This window comes from Schistocerca americana, chromosome X (assembly GCF_021461395.2).
Source record: "Schistocerca americana isolate TAMUIC-IGC-003095 chromosome X, iqSchAmer2.1, whole genome shotgun sequence".
In the NCBI taxonomy this organism is placed as follows: Eukaryota; Metazoa; Arthropoda; class Insecta; order Orthoptera; family Acrididae; genus Schistocerca; species Schistocerca americana.
The window spans coordinates 866,770,846-866,791,529 of NC_060130.1; the positions used below are offsets into that span (position 1 = coordinate 866,770,846).

Sequence of the window (20,684 nt, forward strand, 5' to 3'; positions counted from 1 at the left end):
AGGAGCCTTGCAGTTCGGCCGTCAGATCCACGTTTTGTATTCCCACCAGTTCCATTGCGGAGGGACTTCCCTCCAAGTTTTACATGATTACAAACCTACTTTACTTGTGCACGAACCAGTATTAGACTTATAGTATTAACTTAGATTCCTTTACAGTACATTACTCTTGAAATCACATTGATAAATTAATTAGTATTACATAATTTATCATAAATAAAGAATAAAATACTTACCTCAAAGAGCATAGTTATACAGAAATCTCAGTAAGGAAAAACAGACAAAGAAGTCAGATCAGACCATTATATGTAATATTGATAATTGTGTTATAATCGGACTGCAATTTCTCACAATACCTACTGGTATGCTGTATAGTGATGTTCACAACGTTGTACCTCGACTACAGATATACGATGGCCGACATGATGCACATTTGTTGTATAGAATATCGTCTTCGCTAAACATCAGTTGTTACGATAATTATTGGTTTTGTATCATATAAAGAGCCATCTGTTGGTCATTTGTGCACTTTATTTCGTTTTCAGTAAAACCCTATATCATTTCAAGCATGTGTGCAAATTTTTACCTCTGTACCTACTTTCCTCTGTGAAGTATTGAGTTTTCAAATGTTAACAGACTTTTGGGTCACTCTGTAAAACTAACGAAGCCTAGTGATTTCCGTTGGGTATTATAACATGCAGGAAGTAGGGGTATTATTATCATTTACTCAGCAGCAAAAAAAGACTCTAGGGATACCGCTGTTCAGCATCATTCTATGTACATGCTCTCGTCTCATTTGCAAGAAATAAAATGATGAGTCAGTGAGTAAAAGAACGGCCTCATGTAAATAACAACAATATATCTCAAGTAAAACCCACCACAATACTTGATGTTTTTCCATCCTTATAGTAAGAGTACGTTATCCACACTATGCGTAGAATAGGCCATTGGGATGTGACTCAACTACCTTCTTAGACAAGAGCACCCACCAACACTCAGTGCTTGAAATGAAATACCACCGTACATCATAATTTAAAGCGATGTATTTCATATGCTGATTCGATAGCAACATTTCGAATTTCGAGGAACTACCGTCAATTACATATGACAACAAAACAAACCTTAAACTTCTCCAATTTGACATTGATCAAGACCTCCTCATTAACCTGCCTAGTAAAGAGATTTTAATGCGCAAATAACTGACTGATTCGTCCGTTTTTGGCAATAGATCAATCGATATTAATTTGTCTCTAGTTTTTCTTAAGACTGGGTTTATTTTAGATTTATTTTGTTTACCTTAAGAGTGTGTGCTTGCACTTGCAAACAAACATACATATTGAGGATTTTAAACGATAAGTTTTAAACAAACTGCATCCCTTACTTCACCATTATTTTTACATCCGAGACCTATTACAGAAAAATGATTGATAAGCTGATTATGTGTGATCTGTATGAAATCTGACCTTTGCAAATCATTTTGAAATATCTAGCAGAGGGAACATATTTTTGTGCCATATAGCAAAATTTCTCCCAGTTCCATTCACAGACGAAGCGTGAGAAGAATGATTGCTTCTACATCTTCGTGCGAGCTGTTATTTACCTAATATTAACAGAATCTTCCGTCGGTTCTTGGTAGAACAACATTATAATAAATGAAAAGCAGCAGTTTGCTTTTGTTCTACAATATTAGGTACAATAAAAGTAATAAAAGTAATGTTGTAGAACAAAAGCAAACTGCTGCTTTTCATTTATTATTTACCTAATTTTATCTGCATGGTCTCTATGGGAAGATGTGTAGGAGCTTGCAGCTTGTGCCTTGTTACACGGTTCTTGAAGTTTGCTAAGTACTGTCTTTACTCGAATTAAGTTTTTTCAGCATTTCTTTCACATTCACATTCTCCTGCCAGTTAAACAATCCTGCACCAATTGCACCAAGTTCCTTTGTATACACTCAATGTTAAGCCGTCCTCACATGGGACTTGTTTCCATGATGAAGCATATCATGGTTGGTGCACGCTTAGAAACGAGCTGATGTTCCACACAACACATGCTTCTCATTATGACTGCAGTGTTCGCCAACAGCAGTTGTCGGCTGAATCTGGCTTGCAAATCACAATTTGTTCACGAAAATGGAAGCGCATAAAACTTCTAATTAGCTCTGTTAATAAGCACATTTCCCCCTTTGTCCATACCATACGCTAGACATTTTTTTTCAATTGTTATATACATACAAAAATTTATATGAATAAACATTTTACAAGTCAAAAAGGAAAGTTCCTTGCCCAGTCAGTAAGGTCGACAAGGACATTAAATTTTAAGACTTCCATTACAAATACAGGGTGTTTCAAAAAGAATGACCTTACTTCAAAACCACACATTTATTAATAAAAACATACTACAAACATAGGATACATTCTAAAATACCCACAAAATCCTAAAGTTGTGGATATGCTAATATAAATGCTAGATGTGTCCACCACCAGCAGCATGAAAAACATGTAGACGCTAGCTAAAGCCCTTGCAAACTTCTCACAATGTATCAGCTTTTACAAAAGTTATGGCGGCTGTTATTCTGTTCTTCACTTCTTCTGTGTACATGTTAAAGAGGAGATGACCTCATTTTCTGTCACACATCCCACAAGAAAAAATCGCATGAGGTCATGTCTGACGATCCTGGAGGCCAGGAATACAAGGCAGCGTATCGAGGACACATGTTACCTATCCAGAGTAGAGGAAGTGTGTCTTTGAGAAAATGATGTACGTTGTTGGAGCTACACGGAAAATTCCAGTTGTGCAGAATTTGAAGATATCTCATTCCTGTCACTGTGGAACCATACACTTTTTTGTGATAAACGGCACAAAAAGCGTTTACTTTCAGTCATTCTCTTTCGTGATTAATAATATTAGTTGGGGACCAAACAGCGATGTCATAGGTCCCAACAGATTCGGGAAGGATGGGGAAGGAAATCAGCCGTGCCCTTTCAAAGGACCCATCCCGGCATTTCCCAGAAATGATTTCGGGAAATCACGGAAAACGTAAATCGGGATGGCCGGACGCAGGTTCAAACCGTCGTCCTCCCAAATGCGCTTAATAATGTCGTGGGGTTTCTGTAGTCCCCATATGCACATGTTATGTCGGTTTACTTTACCGCTAACGCGAAATGTTGCGTTATCACTGAAAATTAACCTTGGTAAAATGTATTGTCTTCCATGTCCTCTAGTACAGCACTGCTGAAGTCAGCCGTTTCCCTTTCATCACCAACCTGTAGAGCTTGCACTAATTGTAGTCTATATGGTTTATAGACCAAAAGACGCCCTAACATTCGCCAGACAGTCGTATGAGGTGTAGCCAGTTCTCTTCTTGGGCAGCGAGTAGACTTTTTTTTTCCTTTCTTGAATTTCTATTCCCCCCTCTGGGGAGGAGCTGGCGGCACAGCAGCTTAATATGCCGCTCTTCAGCCTACAGAAGAGTTAAAAACATAATGAGAAGATAACAAACAATAAAAACAGGCGATAAAACGGTGACTTTTGAAAGCAGTAAAATGCCGGAAAGTTGTGGAAGTGAAATGTAAACACCAAGCGTTGGTGATGCTAATTAAGACACATGGTAAGTATACAGGTACAATTAAAAAACACAGCGACAGTCTGGTTTCTGTTCGCAAGAGATAAAAAAATTACACCTGGTGACAGTATGGTTTCTGTTCGCAACACTTAAAAAAGGGGACGCACAACACTGAACACTCACTTAAACACTGCACTATAGAGTAAGACACAAAGATGACACACCACAGCCTAAGGCAGATGGGGGGGGGGGGGGGAGGGGGGAAACCTGGGCAGATGAGAGGAAAAGAAAAGGGGTGAGGTGAGGAAAAAGCAAAAGGGGGGGAAGCCGATGGAGGGAGGGAGAGCACACATAAAAAGGAGGGCAGGGCGGATGTGAGAAGGAGTGGAGAAGGCAGAGGAGGGGAAAGCAAAAGAACTCAGGGGAGAGAATGGAGTCAAAGACAGGGTAGGCAGGGAAAACAGGATGAAAGGCTGGGGGCGGGGGGGGGGGGGGGAGAGGGAGCCCATCAGAAGGACACAGGTAGGGGTGGGAAGTGAAGATCAGAGCTGATAAGAGGGATAAATGGAGGGAGAGAGTGCATCATCCAGGGGGGGGACTTGACAGAAGCTATCTTGGAAATGGATACAAAGAATGTAGAGGTGAAGGGTAGGGAGGACACAACAGTGAAGGCACAGCAGTGGGCGGGGGTTGGAGACGAAAGGAGCAACCAGGGGATGGGGGGGGGGGGGATCAATGTGGCAGGAGGTGTACAGGAGTCAGATATGTTTGAGGAAAAGGAGCGGATGTGGGAAAGGAATCAGGTCATAGAGAATCCATGTGGGAAATAGGAGGCGTATATGGAAAGCGAGGCAGAGTGCATGCATCTGAGGTTCTGGATGGACTTAAAGAATTTAAGCGGGAGGGGGGGGGGGGCAGATATCCAGACGGGACTGGCATAACAGAGGATGGGACGGATCAAAGATTTGTAGGTATGGAAGATGGTAGAGGGTTTCAACCCCCATGCTAGGCCAGTGAGGAGTTTAAGGAGATGGAGGCAGTTGTGGGCTTTGGACTGGATAGAGTAGAGATGAGGGATCCAGGTGAGGTGCCGGGCAATGGTGAGTCCAAGGTAGGTGAGGCTGAGAGACATGTAGACAGGACAGGCACAGATGGTGAGGGAAAAATCAAGGAGCCAGAAGGAGTGAATGGTATGACGTACAATGATTGCCTGGCTCTTGGAAGGATTGATTTTTACAAGCCACTGGTTACACCATGTGGCAAAAAGGCCAAGGTGATTCTGGAAAAGGCGATGGGACCGTTGAAGGCTAGGAGCAACGGCAAGGAAGGCGGTGTCATCAGCATGCTGTAGGAAATGAACTGGGGAGGGGGCGAGGGGCTGGAGCATATCCACTGTGTGGAGGGGGTAGAGGAGAGGGGAAAGGGTAGAGCCCTAGGGCACACCCGCAGAGGGGTAAAAGGTGTGGGAATCTGTGTTATGGGTGGTAACGTAAGAGGGGCGCCGGGAGAGGGAGGAGGCAATCAGACAGACATAGTTGATAGGAAGGGCATAGATCTGGAGTTTAAACAGGAGACTGGGATTCCATACGCGGTTGTAGGCCTTTCTGAGATCTAGGGATACGAAAATGGTGGAGCGACAGGAGCTAATCTGGAGGGAGAGGATATGGGTGACGCGTAGGAGCTGGATGTCAGCAGAGAAGGAAGGTCAAAAGCCACATTGGGTGTTGGGCAGGAGGTGGTGTCGGTGGAGGTGGTGATGGATGCGCTGGGTAAGGATGGACTCCAAGAGATTGCTCAACACTGAGGTGAGACATACAGGGCGATAGGAAGAAACATCAGGTGGTGGCTTGTTAGGTTTGGGGAACATCAGGGTGCAGGAGGTTTTCCACATGTCGGGATAGAAGCCGGTGGAAAGGATTACGTTGTAGAGGGCGGCAAGAACTTCAAGGAAGGAGGGAGGGCAGTGTTTGAGATGCCAGTAGGTAATGCGATCGTGGCTGGGAGCGAGTAGACTTTCGTGGACTCCTCTAAAATATTTGCCGATTTCTTTCCATCATGCCATCAGAAGATCGAGGTCGACTTGGACTCATATCTTTGCACAAGCATCCTCTCTCATCGAATATTTCTGGGTACAGGCGGATCAATATCAAAACGCCGACGTAAAGCACGCTAGACCGAAATCATTGTCTCATTATTTGAAAACTGCAGCACACCAAACACCTTCTGTTGAGCTGACGCCATCTTATTTCTGAATGTTTGCGAACTGAGAAGATGCATCGAATGACATCTAGCGGCGATTCTCTGAAACCCTAGGCTACACCCATTGAAACAAAAAAAATTTCCTTGACAGCACGCTCCATGTTTTTGAAACAGCCTGTAGTGTGATACAAATTTACAATTGTCAGCCACATCAGAAAAATATTATTTCACCATTCTCAGCTTTTAGTAAAACCTTAATGTCATTTTTACTATATCACTGCTTCCATTCAGTTGGTGATTTTTTTTTTTTTTTTTACATATGAAATATAGGGCTTCAAATTAGCAAGTGCAAAATATCGTTTTAGAAGTAGTACAAACTCTCTTTCTGATCAAGCCAAAAAGTCATTTATTTACAGCATTATTACTTTTAAATTTTCTGTACTTCATGTAAGTGTGTGTGTGTGTGTGTGTGTGTGTGTGTGTGTGTGTGTGTGTACGTGTGTGGTGTACGTGTATGCATCTGTATGCACTCACGTTCTTCACCTAATAACACAAAAAGTTTACAGAATAATTACGTTTCCCACATTGTAGCAAGATTTTTGGATGAATAAGTAAATGGTGTCTTACAATCAAATCAGGCAGTGAAGTAGAAAGCAACCTTGCAACTCGTTGGTCCATATTCTCTGGCATGTTCACAAAATCGAACACATTCCTGAGAGAGAAAGCGCTCTTATACAAGCTGTTTTGCTAGTACAGGTACGAACGAATGGGGGAGAAGGGGACAACGAAACATTCAAGTAGTCCTAGTAAACACAGGTCCGGAAACGAGTGGTTTCCCCGACACAGCTTATGCACAAGTGGAGTCATGCCAGTGTCCCAACACTGAGAATGCCTAATGCTACGTCTATGCTACAAAAAAATGGCTTAAATGGCACTGAGCACTATGAGACTTAACTTCTGAGGTCATCAGTCCCCTAGAACTTAGAAGTACTTAAACCTAACTAACCTAAGGACACCACACACAGCCATGCCCGAGGCAGGATTCGAACCTGCGGCCGTAGCGGTCGCGCGGTTCCAGACTGTAGCGCCTAGAACCGCTCGGCCACCACGGCCGGCTACATGAGAGTGCACTCGCACGCTTTCGTGTGGCTGTTTGGGCATACGTAGCACGATTCTTTGACAAGTGCATCGGTTGTGCATCACCAGTACCATGTCCTCCCTCACTTGAACCAAAAAAATGGCTCTGAGCACTATGGGACTTAACTTCTGAGGTCATCCGTCCCCTAGAACTTAGAACTACTTAAACCTAACTAACCTGAGGACATCATACACATCCATGCCCGAGGCAGGATTCGATCCTGCGACCGTAGCGGTGACTTGAACCAGTTGGATTATTTTGCGTGGTAATATTTAAAACATTTGGTGTATTCCATCTCTGTTGATAGTGTCGATGAGCTGTGGGAATGCATTGTAAACGGTTGTCAATGCAGTCGGAAAATGCCTGGAGTTTTCACCCATATACAGGCTCCGATGAGGAAGGCTGCATGAACAGTGGCCATCTGGAACACTTACAGTAATTCGTTTCTTTCATAGCCTGTTGTAATACATCGTGTCAGCGGAACCACTGGCTCCTGGACCTACGTTTATTAGGATTAATTTCTTGTTTCACTGTCCTCTACTCGCCTCTTCATTTTGTAACTATAATAGTCACACTTCCTGTATACATATACACTCCTGGAAATGGAAAAAGAACACATTGACACCGGTGTGTCAGACCCACCATACTTGCTCCGGACACTGCGAGAGGGCTGTACAAGCAATGATCACACGCACGGCACAGCGGACACACCAGGAACCGCGGTGTTGGCCGTCGAATGGCGCTAGCTGCGCAGCATTTGTGCACCGCCGCCGTCAGTGTCAGCCAGTTTGCCGTGGCATACGGAGCTCCATCGCAGTCTTTAACACTGGTAGCATGCCGCGACAGCGTGGACGTGAACCGTATGTGCAGTTGACGGACTTTGAGCGAGGGCGTATAGTGGGCATGCGGGAGGCCGGGTGGACGTACCGCCGAATCGCTCAACACGCGGGGCGTGAGGTCTCCACAGTACATCGATGTTGTCGCCAGTGGTCGGCGGAAGGTGCACGTGCCCGTCGACCTGGGACCGGACCGCAGCGACGCACGGATGCGCGCCAAGACCGTAGGATCCTACACAGTGCCGTAGGGGACCGCACCGCCACTTCCCAGCAAATTAGGGACACTGTTGCTCCTGGGGTATCGGCGAGGACCATTCGCAACCGTCTCCATGAAGCTGGGCTACGGTCCCGCACACCGTTAGGCCGTCTTCCGCTCACGCCCCAACATCGTGCAGCCCGCCTCCAGTGGTGTCGCGACAGGCGTGAATGGAGGGACGAATGGGGACGTGTCGTCTTCAGCGATGAGAGTCGCTTCTGCCTTGGTGCCAATGATGGTCGTATGCGTGTTTGGCGCCGTGCAGGTGAGCGCCACAATCAGGACCGCATACGACCGAGGCACACAGGGCCAACACCCGGCATCATGGTGTGGGGAGCGATCTCCTACACTGGCCGTACACCACTGGTGATCGTCGAGGGGACACTGAATAGTGCACGGTACATCCAAACAGTCATCGAACCCATCGTTCTACCATTCCTAGACCGGCAAGGGAACTTGCTGTTCCAACAGGACAATGCACGTCCGCATGTATCCCGTGCCACCCAACGTGCTCTAGAAGGTGTGAGTCAACTACCCTGGCCAGCAAGATCTCCGGATCTGTCCCCCATTGAGCATGTTTGGGACTGGATGAAGCGTCGTCTCACGCGGTCTGCACGTCCAGCACGAACACTGGTCCAACTGAGGCGCCAGGTGGAAATGGCATGGCAAGCCGTTCCACAGGACTACATACAGCATTTCTACGATCGTCTTCATGGGAGTATAGCAGCCTGCATTGCTGCGAAAGGTTGATATACACTGTACTAGTGCCGACATTGTGCATGCTCTGTTGCCTGTGTCTATGTGCCTGTGGTTCTGTCAGTGTGATCATGTGATGTATCTGACCCCAGGAATGTGTCAATAAAGTTTCCCCTTCCTGGGACAATGAATTCACGGTGTTCTTATTTCAATTTCCAGGAGTGTATATAAAATCGAATATTACGGTACATACTTCCTTTACATTAATAAGAAAATCCCAGAATCTTTTAGAAAGCTGGAAGATGAATGAAAAATATTTGGATCTATCAGGACGGGAATCAACTACATTTCACTTCGCAACTCCACAACTCTGTCCACTACACTACAGTGAAACTGTATATGCAGGACTACGTGTTTCATATTACGATATCCTGAAGGCTTTAACTGCTGATATGTCATTTGCTGACATTCAGTTATAAGAAGTCGTACCAAGAACGACGCGATTTCGATAAATCTTCAATGCGCTGTTGTCTTGAAACAACATACCTTCGTAGTATGCAAAATTGTAATACGAAATTAACCAAATATGGAAATTATTTACCCACCAATGTGATGTTTCCAGTCATTTTCTTACAAATAATTGTACAATAACGACACGTTTTTCATAGACCCTCAATGTCCTGATGTTCTGAAACAAGGCAAGGCGTTTTTCAATGTTATAACCGTGAGCCTCGAAAAGTACTTCGCCGATTTACTTCAAATTTTTTGGCGATACTCTAACCTCTAATGAACATTCTGACAGACATTGACTATATATATATATATATATATATATATATATATATATATATATATATATATATATATACAGGCGCCGGCGTCTGTAACTTTGACGCCCTGCAGCATCGTTGGCTGACGTTTCCAGATATGGGTTCCTATAACATGTACTCACTCCCCTCTACAAATCCTAGAAGTTTGTAACGGTAAGTTCCGAACTCCTTGTATATATATATATATACACTCCTGGAAATTGAAATAAGAACACCGTGAATTCATTGTCCCAGGAAGGGGAAACTTTATTGACACATTCCTGGGGTCAGATACATCACATGATCACACTGACAGAACCACAGGCACATAGACACAGGCAACAGAGCATGCACAATGTCGGCACTAGTACAGTGTATATCCACCTTTCGCAGCAATGCAGGCTGCTATTCTCCCATGGAGACGATCGTAGAGATGCTGGATGTAGTCCTGTGGAGCGGCTTGCCATGCCATTTCCACCTGGCGCCTCAGTTGGACCAGCGTTCGTGCTGGACGTGCAGACCGCGTGAGACGACGCTTCATCCAGTCCCAAACATGCTCAATGGGGGACAGATCCGGAGATCTTGCTGGCCAGGGTAGTTGACTTACACCTTCTAGAGCACGTTGGGTGGAACGGGATACATGCGGACGTGCATTGTCCTGTTGGAATAGCAAGTTCCCTTGCCGGTCTAGGAATGGTAGAACGATGGGTTCGATGACGGTTTGGATGTACCGTGCACTATTCAGTGTCCCCTCGACGATCACCAGTGGTGTACGGCCAGTGTAGGAGATCGCTCCCCACACCATGATGCCGGGTGTTGGCCCTGTGTGCCTCGGTCGTATGCAGTCCTGATTGTGGCGCTCACCTGCACGGCGCCAAACACGCATACGACCATCATTGGCACCAAGGCAGAAGCGACTCTCATCGCTGAAGACGACACGTCTCCATTCGTCCCTCCATTCACGCCTGTCGCGACACCACTGGAGGCGGGCTGCACGATGTTGGGGCGTGAGCGGAAGACGGCCTAACGGTGTGCGGGACCGTAGCCCAGCTTCATGGAGACGGTTGCGAATGGTCCTCGCCGGAGCAACAGTGTCCCTAATTTGCTGGGAAGTGGCGGTGCGGTCCCCTACGGCACTGCGTAGGATCCTACGGTCTTGGCGTGCATCCGTGCGTCGCTGCGGTCCGGTCCCAGGTCACGGGCACGTGCACCTTCCGCCGACCACTGGTGACAACATCGATGTACTGTGGAGACCTCACGCCCCACGTGTTGAGCAATTCGGCGGTACGTCCACCCGGCCTCCCGCATGCCCACTATACGCCCTCGCTCAAAGTCCGTCAACTGCACATACGGTTCACGTCCACGCTGTCGCGGCATGCTACCAGTGTTAAAGACTGTGATGGAGCTCCGTATGCCACGGCAAACTGGCTGACACTGACGGCGGCGGTGCACAAATGCTGCGCAGCTAGCGCCATTCGACGGCCAACACCGCGGTTCCTGGTGTGTCCGCTATGCCGTGCGTGTGATCATTGCTTGTACAGCCCTCTCGCAGTATCCGGAGCAAGTATGGTGGGTCTGACACACCGGTGTCAATGTGTTCTTTTTCCATTTCGAGGAGTATATATATATATCACCCATGTTAGTTGCAGACCCTCAACTGGTCTCCTTTCAACCAACACGCGACCGTCACTGGCACAGAGACAGAACCGGCTTTTATCAGCAAAACGGTGCAGACCTCCACCCTGCCCTCGAATGAGCTGGTCTCCTTTCAACCAACACACGACCATCACTGGCACAGAGACAGAACCGGCTTTTATCAGCAAACGCTGCGGACCTCCACCCTGCCCTCGAATGAGCTGGTCTCCTTCCAACAAACACACGACCATCACTGGCACAGAGACAGAACCGGCTTTTATCAGCAAACACTGCAGACCTCCACCCTGCCCTCGAATGAGCTGGTCTCCTTTCAACCAACACACGACCATCACTGGCACAGAGACAGAACCCGCTTTTATCAGCAAACGCTGCAGACCTCCACCCTGCCCTCGAATGAGCTGGTCTCCATTCAACCAACACATGACCATCACTGGCACAGAGACAGAACCGGCTTTTATCAGCAAACGCTGCGGACCTCCACCCTGCCCTCGAATGAGCTGGTCTCCATTCAACCAACACACGACCATGACTGGCACAGAGACAGAACCGGCTTTTATCAGCAAAACGCTGCAGACCTCCACCCTGCCCTCGAATGAGCTGGTCTCCATTCAACCAACACACGACCATCACTGGCACAGAGACAGAACCGGCTTTTATCAGCAAAACGCTGCAGACCTCCACCCTGCCCTCGAATGAGCTGGTCTCCATTCAACCAACACACGACCATCACTGGCACAGACACAGAACCGGCTTTTATCAGCAAACGCTGCAGACCTCCACCCTGCCCTCGAATGAGCTGGTCTCCTTCCAACCAACACACGACCAACACTGGCACAGAGACACAACCGGCTTTTATCAGCAAACGCTGCAGACCTCCACCCTGCCCTCGAATGAGCTGGTCTCCATTCAACCAACACACGACCATCACTGGCACAGAGACAGAACCGGCTTTTATCAGCAAACGCTGCAGACCTCCACCGTGCCCTCGAATGAGCTGGTCTCCTTCCAACCAACACACGACCATCACTGGCACAGAGACAGAACCGGCTTTTATCAGCAAACGCTGCAGACCTCCACCCTGCCCTCGAATGAGCTCTCGCTTGACAACACTGAAGTCGAAAATAGCGGTGGTTTTGGTGTCTGGCTCGGAGCTGTCCGATTTGTAACTGTGGTGCCAACTGCTGCTCAAACTGCTGCTGCAGATGCAGTACGATGTAGAGCCGTACGCCGAATACCATAGTCTTCCCTCTCGGTAGGGCGACGTGGCTGTCCCGAGCCCGGTCTTCTGGCGACAGTACATTCCCGTGACCACCGCTGCTAGTAATCAAGTACCGTGACTACACTCCTACCAAGTTTTTCTGCAACATCGCAGAAGCAACATCCACTTTCTCCTAGCCCCAATACACGACCCCGTTCAAACTCAGTGAGGTGTTGATAATGGAGTCTTTGTCGCTTTAAAAGCGTTCTTGACTAACACCAACTCACTGTGTCCAGTCTCAAAGGTAACTAACGCTCACAACCGCTACAGCGGGTAGTTGAAGCAAACCTGATTTGCATCCTCATAGTGGCGCTGCTAGCGCCACTCTTATGCGAATGGCGTAAAATCTGAATAGAAATCATCTTCCTGATGTAGAAACATGCCTACCAAATACTGTTTATGTCGCACAACTGTTCTTGGTGTCGCTTTTTTCCGTCAGTGTATTTGTCCTCTTCGTCACTAGGCTTTGAGATCTCGCACTGCGTCGAGTGAGTATCGTCTCCCTGAAACCATCTATGTGAAAAGTGTGAAGTTATTCCACGAGTACTAAATGAAATCAGCTGAATTTCGATTATGCGATAAGTCATACAAATCTGAAGGCTGTAAATTCAACTAAATACTTAGGGATTACAATTACAAATAACCTAAATTGGAACGATCACGTAGATAATATTGTGGGTGGAGGAAACCAAAGACTGCGATTCATTGGCAGAACACTTAGAAGGTGCAACAGGTCTATTAAAGAGAAGGCTTACACCACGTTTGTCCGCCCTATTCTGGAGTATTGCTGTGCGGTGTGGGATCCGCATCAGGTGGGACTGACGGATGACATCGAAAAAGTACAAAGAAGGGCAGCTCGTTTTGTATTATCGCGAAATAGGGAAGATAGTGTCACAGACATGATACGTGAATTGGAGTGGTAATCATTAAAACAAAGGGGTTTCTCGTTGCGACGGGATCTTCTCATGAAATTTCAATCACCAGTTTTCTCCTCCGATTGCGAAAACATTCTGTTGGCACCCACCTACATAGGGAGAAATGATCATCACGATAAAATAAGAGAAATCAGGGTCGCACAGAAAAATTTAAGTGCTCGTTTCTCCCGCGTGCATTTCAAGAGTGGAACGGTAGAGAGACAGTTTGAAGGTGGTTAATTGAACCCTCTGCCAGACGCTTTATTGTGAATAGCGGACTAATCACGAAGATGTAGATGTCATACCAGCACAGTTATGAGATTCCAGCTGAAGCGAGCAGCAATATCGCGGAGCGACAGACCACGAGCCTACCACTGTTTGATTCCGACACATTCTGGCATACGTTTCTCCTTCGACATGATATTCTAAAGTAACCACCAATATTCAAATACGATTTCTGAATCAAAGCTGATATATAGTCGATGAAAATGGCGTTACCCCTACGTATTTCGTGCGGTTGCCCCAAAATGCTAATCATTTGCACATGAAAGCATATGCAGATTTGACGATGTTAAATGCCAGCTTCGATGTGTTTCAATTTTAACGGTTAGCATTGTACCCATTTTACATAAGAATGTAAACAATAGCTTTTACGTGTTAAAGTTAAAATTCTGAAATAACTTTTTCTATATTGTGTGTGTTGTCAGCTGTGCCATCTAAAAATTTGCCTGTAGAAACAAACGGTGCCTACCACCCGTTCGATAATGTAAAATGTGCTCTAAAATACAAAATGATTCGAAACTCTCGTCCTACAGGCTCCGAGTTCCGCCGTCGCAGCGTTATCCCAGATAAAAGACATTCCATTTTTGACACTGTCTTACTCATTTGCAATGTCTTCCTGTACATTTTGTATTGTAATGCACTGAAGAGCCAATGAAACTGGTACACCTGCCTAATATCGTGTAGGGCCCCAGAGAGCACGCAGAAGTGCCGCAACACGACATGGAATGGACTCGACTAAAGTCTGAAGTAGTGCTGGAGGGAATTGACACCATGAATCCTGGAGGGCTGTCCATAAATCCGTAAGATTACGAGAGGTTGGAGATGTCTTCTGAACAGAACATTGCAAGGCATCCAAGTGCAAGCGGAAGTGTTTAAAATCAGGAGAGCGTTCCTGGAGTCACTTTGTAGCAATTCTAAACGTGTGGGGTGTCGCATTGTCCTGCTGGAATTGCCCAAGTCCGCCGGACGATGGTTCAAATGGTTCAAATGGCTTTGAGCACTATGGGACTTAACTTCTGAGGTCGTCAGTCCCCTAGACTTAGAACTACTTAAACCTAACTAACCTAAGGACATCACAAACATCCATGCCCGAGGCAGGATTCGAACCTGCGACCGTAGCGGTCACGCGGTTCCAGACTGTAGCGCCTAGAACCGCTCGGCCACTCCGGCCGGCGAATGCACGATGGACGTGAATGGATACAGGTGATCAGATAGGACGCTTACGTACCTGTCACCTGCCAGAGTCGTATCTAGACGTATTAGGGTCCCATATCACTCCAACTGCACACTCCCTGCACCATTACAGAGCCTCCACCACCTTGAAGAGTCCCCTGCTGACATGCATGGTCCATGGATTCATGAGGTTGTCTCCATACCCGTACACGTCCATCCGTTCGATACAATTTGAAACGAGATTCGTCCGACCAGGCAACATGTTTCCAGTCACCAACAGTCCAATGTCGGCGTTGACGGGCCCAGGCGAGGCGTAAAGCTTTGTGTGCAGTCATCAAGGGTACACGTGTGGACCTTCGGCACCGAAAGCCCATGTCGATGATATTTCGTTGAATGGTTCGCGCCGGCAGGAGTGACCGAGCGGTTCTAGTCGCTACAGTCTGGAACCGCGCTACCGCTACGGTCGCAGGTTCGAATCCTGCCTCGGGCGTTGACGTGTGTGATGATGTCCTTAGGTAGTTAGGTTTAAGTCGTTCTAAGTTCTAGGGGACTGATGACCACAGCAGTTAAGTGTCATAGTGCTCAGAGCCATTTGAACCATTTTAAATGGTTCGCACGCTGACACTTGTTGATGTCCCAGCTTTGAAATCTGCAGCAGTTTGCGGAAGGGTTGCACTTCTGTCACGTTGAACGATTCTTTTCAGTAGTCATTGGTTTCATTCTTGCGGGATCTTTTTCCGCCCGCAGCGATGTCGGAGATTTGATGTTTTGTCGGATTCCTGATATTCACGGTACACTCATGAAATGCTAGTACGGAAACATCCCCACTTCATCGCTACCTCGAAGATGCTGTGTTCCATCGCTCGTGTGCCAACTATGACACCACGTTCAAACTCACTTATATGTTGATAACCTGCCATTGTAGCAGCAGTAGCCGATCTGACAGATGTGGCAGACAATTGTTGTTTTGTATAGGCGTTGCCGATCGCAGCATTCTATTCTACCTGTTTACATATCTCGTATTTGAACACGCATGCCTGTAACAGTTTCTCTGGTGTTTCAGTGTCAATGAGCTGCAAGAAATCAATGCTCGTTTTTTTACAGGGTCGGACCGTTCGTCGCGAGCCGTGAGCCTGAGGAGCGAGAGGGCGCTCAGCCGTGGTTTCCCCTCGCTGGAGCTGGACACCGTGGTGGAGGAACGCTCGGACCCCGAGACCACGGAGATCGCAGACACCTAACTCCACGCTGCCTGCACTCACACGTCGGATTCTCAATTATAATCCGCATCTCACCAGTTTACTCAAAAGTTCTGAAGATCAGTCACCAAAGAGATGACAAAAGCTTTAAATTGTATGCATATACAATAAACCAACAAAAGTTCTATTTTGACAGTCTACTGCGGAAGAACTGTAAAAAAATGAAAAATATAAGCAATTTGTTCCTTTGTACTTATGTCGGAATAGTACGCCTACAATCAGATTTTCAAATTTTGAGGAGAAAAATAATGTCGATCGCATAAATAATTGCTTTATTCAGTATTTTATGGAGCTTGTCTGCAGTGTCCGGAGTGTATTTGTTTGGTCGAAGTATGTTAGACCACAGTGCGAGTACAGCATGCAAGCATCTGGTATTGTTTTCTCATTCTAGCCCTGTAACTACCGAAATGTGTGTTGTTTACTCTTTGTTTTTAAACGTATCTCTTGTAGACGAACGTATTGTCAGTTTTACTTAGGCAGTAATCAGTACTGGCTGTCGTCGACTTCTCAACCGGTTTTGGTCAAACCCATTTATCCTCGACACTAAAAATGGTGACTACACTACAAAGAGATTTTTTACTGAAAATGGTGTGTAATTAGCCAAAGTCTGTGACGCGATAATATGGACAGTTATAATCCACTACTGAATTATATTGGTACGTCATCATTTCCTCCCAAACGACAGAATCGTAGTCAATTTTTTATGTTATAACAACAAGCCATCGTAATTACGACGCGTTTGCGGTTTTACTTCATATTAAACACATAATCAGATCGGTTGGCATAGAAACTACACGTAAGTGCTACAAATGCTACGAGGTTACAACTTTTTATTTATTTATTTACATTGGCTTTTCGTTTCGAGGTCTTATAACCAACTGTAGTTTAAACACATCAGTAACAACTATCAGATTTGATTATTATCCATGCAAATATTTCAGCACAGTTGATTATTATCCATGCAAATATTTCAGTACAGTTAATAGTAAAAAGACGTATAAATTTTATAAAATTAGTATGTATATACCAGGCTTATGGATGTGCAGGTGTCTGCTGCGGTAGGTAACAGGTGTAATCCTACTGAGAAAGTTGAACTGATGAATAATGAGCCTGATTAAGTCTGCTGACACACAAATGACGAGGGTGCTTAGAACGGATGGACACTTTCAAAATATTTTTAGTACCGTCTGAAATATCAACATTCATATCATGTACCTCTAAAACACTATTACAAATATGTTACTTAGCAGTAATCCTTTTAACAAAGCAACAAAGGAAATACTAAACTTCAGTGAAAGTAATTCTGGTATCCTAAAACGTGTTGTGCAACACAAATAGCATAAACCCAGTAGGGTGACCCTTATTTTAAATTTTTGAAACATTAAGCACCCAGACCCTTCTACTGTTCGTATCAACAAAAAACCAATCTTTGCAAAGGTTTTGCTAAATCAAGCACCTGCAAGGCGACCCCCAACGACAATGAAGTTTTGATATTTTCACCCGGAACGTAATTTTTTCCGATAACTTTACTGTTATTTTATTTGCCTTTACGTTGAGACACAAGTAATGCAATTAATGTGAGTTTTCATTAATTTAAGTAAAATGCGATATTTATTTCCAGCAGTGTGTGATTTGCAATTTCCACGGAAATCTGAGATAACACTTAATGTTTTCAATATGATTCACGTTACGCAGTTTTCACAAATATTATTAGATTAAGTTATACTGTTATTAATAGATTTCCACTGTTATAATTTGATAGTTTTATTTGTGGGTTTACTTACTTTGCTATCAAAGATGAAATTGTTTTTCATGGGTGATTCTTCAGTTATTGTTTTAAACAGTTTTTGCTGTCGGTGCTAAGAGATTTATTGTGGTCTATTCTTCCTTGACTTATGAAATGGCATCAGCTTCTTACGGTAGTTCATTATACAAATTAAGAGAACATGCACCAAAGGAAAGCGAAGCATTAGTGATTCTGAATTGGATGAATCGATTAGTATACTATTTCATAATATCGAGGCTGCAATACCCGTTCTTATACATTTGACAGTGGAATGCATGTACCTGTAACGTAGTTGCTAAGACTGTAGGACAGGCAACTTCCAGAGGTGGTAGTATGGACCAAAACAAGGAAAAAAGTTCAGCAAACATTGGCTCTGAAAATCAGTCCTGAGGAGATAGGAACTTTTGTTCATCTTCGCTACTGTGGAACACATCTCCTCTATTGAATAAGTGCTCGTAGCTCTTAAGGCATGCATTTTAGAACCCATGCTTACTGGATATTTCTTCTTTTATTGTCCATACTACCACCTTTGAAAGTTGCCTACCCTAAGATCTTGGCAACAACGGTACCAGTACATTTACTCCACTGTCGGAGGTATCAGAACAGTTGCGCTCATAATTTTCGATTCGTTCGTTTCTGGTACTGGAACTCTTACCTCAAATTGATAGATTTATCATTCTCCAACATCCCTGAAAGTTTGTAACATCATCACGGAATCTCCCTGTATATACACACATTTACAGGAGCTGGCGCCTGGAATTCTGTCGCTCTGTAGCGTCGCTGGATAACGATTCTGGACAATGGTTCCCATGTGAACCTTGATCTATTGAGTCCCCTCTACAACCGGTAGAAATGTGTAGCATGAATTGTAAGGTGCCCTATATTTACTTACTCTTAGTGGGTGGAATCAGCAAAATTTTATCTTTCAAATAATTACCAGTGGCGAACTACAAACGTAACACTTACTGCTCTCAACACATGACTTTCCCTCCCTTTCTCTTGTCTCTTCAAGTGACATAGTTAGTTCCAGTTTCTGCCACTAATGATTCGTCAGAGGAGTTATACTATCTGGACAAAAAGCAAAGGCTGGAAGGACGTCGTGCCAGTGACTCACTTTGTTGAATGTTCTAGTTCTAAGACTATTTTAACTTACTACATGCGAGAGATGTTTCGAGAACGACAGGACAGATCTGTTGCTGTGCCTCTTCTCCAACAATTTTTCTAGTGGTGTTGCTTTATTCGCCTTACGGGCGACGGTGGCCGAAAGGAAACAAGAGCAAGCGCTAAGCGCTGGAGTGTGTGCGCCAGCCGCAGCCGAAGTTGCCCAAGGAAGCGGCCTTCTGCCGCAATCGACGAGGTAACAGCCGTGGCTTTCCAGGCCCACTTAAAGGGCACACGCTTTTTCCGCTTCCCACACCAGCAGAGAGCTGCAGTCTCTATTTCCTTCTTCCGGAAAAGCTGTTCCAACACTCAATCCACACGCTGTGTCACCAGCCAAGGAAAATAGCACGAAAAAGGCCAAACAGTATGTATTTGATGAGGGCCATTCCTCCGATATTTTAAAATAGTTTCGTATTTATCAATTTTTTTGTGACTACTGATTACCCACGCTACTAACATTTGAGGCGTTGCTACATTTCTTTCCGTTCCTTCGCTCTTTTACATACAGAACACTTAGATGACCTCATATTAACATTAACATTATGTGCTAAAATCTGTCTCAGATCCACGAGAAGTAATTATAACCGTGATGTCAGTAACCATATTGAACAAAACTAGTCTTAAAATTACCAAATAAGCAGCAACCAGTCGCAAGATCATGTTTTCTTTATTTAATTTTGCATATCGATTTCGACTGATTAACAGCCATCATCGGTGCTTTCAACGTGTGTGTTCCATGAGTAATAACACTGTCTTAAACAGAAGTCAAACATGGAGTAATAACACTGTCTTAAACAGAAGTCAAACATGGAGTCTACGGTCGCTGCACAACTTGGGAACCATATGGAGCCCCCCATTCAAAACTAGTCTTTCTCCTTGTCAGTGTTCACTGAAGTCTACGTAGCGTGAACCCAGTGTGAAGTTCCAGAATCCAGCAGTAAATTAAATATCACAAACTGAGCAATATGATGATGGATTGGTTTGCTGTCTCAGAGGTCAGCTGCAGAACATCAGCCATTAAAAGTTGTTTCCAGCTTATAAAACCGCAAAAACGCTCACAGATGCTATAAATCTCCTGTTACCATATCTTTTTATTCTTTGTTTATATTCTGTCTTCTGAAATGGACGACATTTCCAGTGCTGAAAGTTGCACTCTGAAGTTTCAGCCTCTCATGAATATTTCCCACAAGTTCGTTTGCACCTGGACACGTTAATTAGACAAGCTTTTTGCAGCTCTTCTCACAAGGGCTTTAGAACCTTTGTTTTTTTTCTGGAGGACGAGAACAAATGGCAATAAAAATGTGTGCAAAGCACTGCTACCTTGCCCCACACATCCTTCCGTGCAACAACTCCCATGCAGTAGGCCCTCATGTCATACTCTCCTCTATAGGTCACATTTTGTTTATTGTGTATCATTTACCGTCAGAATAATATGTCAGAAGTTTTTGGGTAATACATTACGGAATATTTAATCACAGATAAAAATCCAATAAAATAACTAGAAAATTTTCCTTGAGAACCTCAAGAAGATATTACTTCCAAATCACATTTGTTTTTACTCCGTTTTTGAAAATGTGCAAATGTATCTTCGTTGATACACCTATTCACCCAAATATGAAATTTAATCACGTATCGTGGCGTACTGTGTTATCTGACTAAGGAATTTCAAAGGAAATTATAGTGAAGTTCGAAAATTGTTAGAATA

At 44.8% G+C, this 20,684-nt stretch overlaps 1 protein-coding gene across 1 annotated transcript in view; it reads left to right on the forward strand.

Annotated features, from left to right (window-relative positions):
• Positions 1–16,019, forward strand: part of LOC124556358 — an 860,778-nt gene extending 844,759 nt beyond the window's left edge. Inside the window, exon 5 of the mRNA XM_047130325.1 lies at positions 15,881–16,019. Coding sequence (XP_046986281.1) covers positions 15,881–16,014 — 134 coding nt within the window. The 3' untranslated portion in view covers positions 16,015–16,019. The remainder of the gene's footprint in view (positions 1–15,880) is intronic.
• Positions 16,020–20,684: the final 4,665 nt, after the last annotated feature.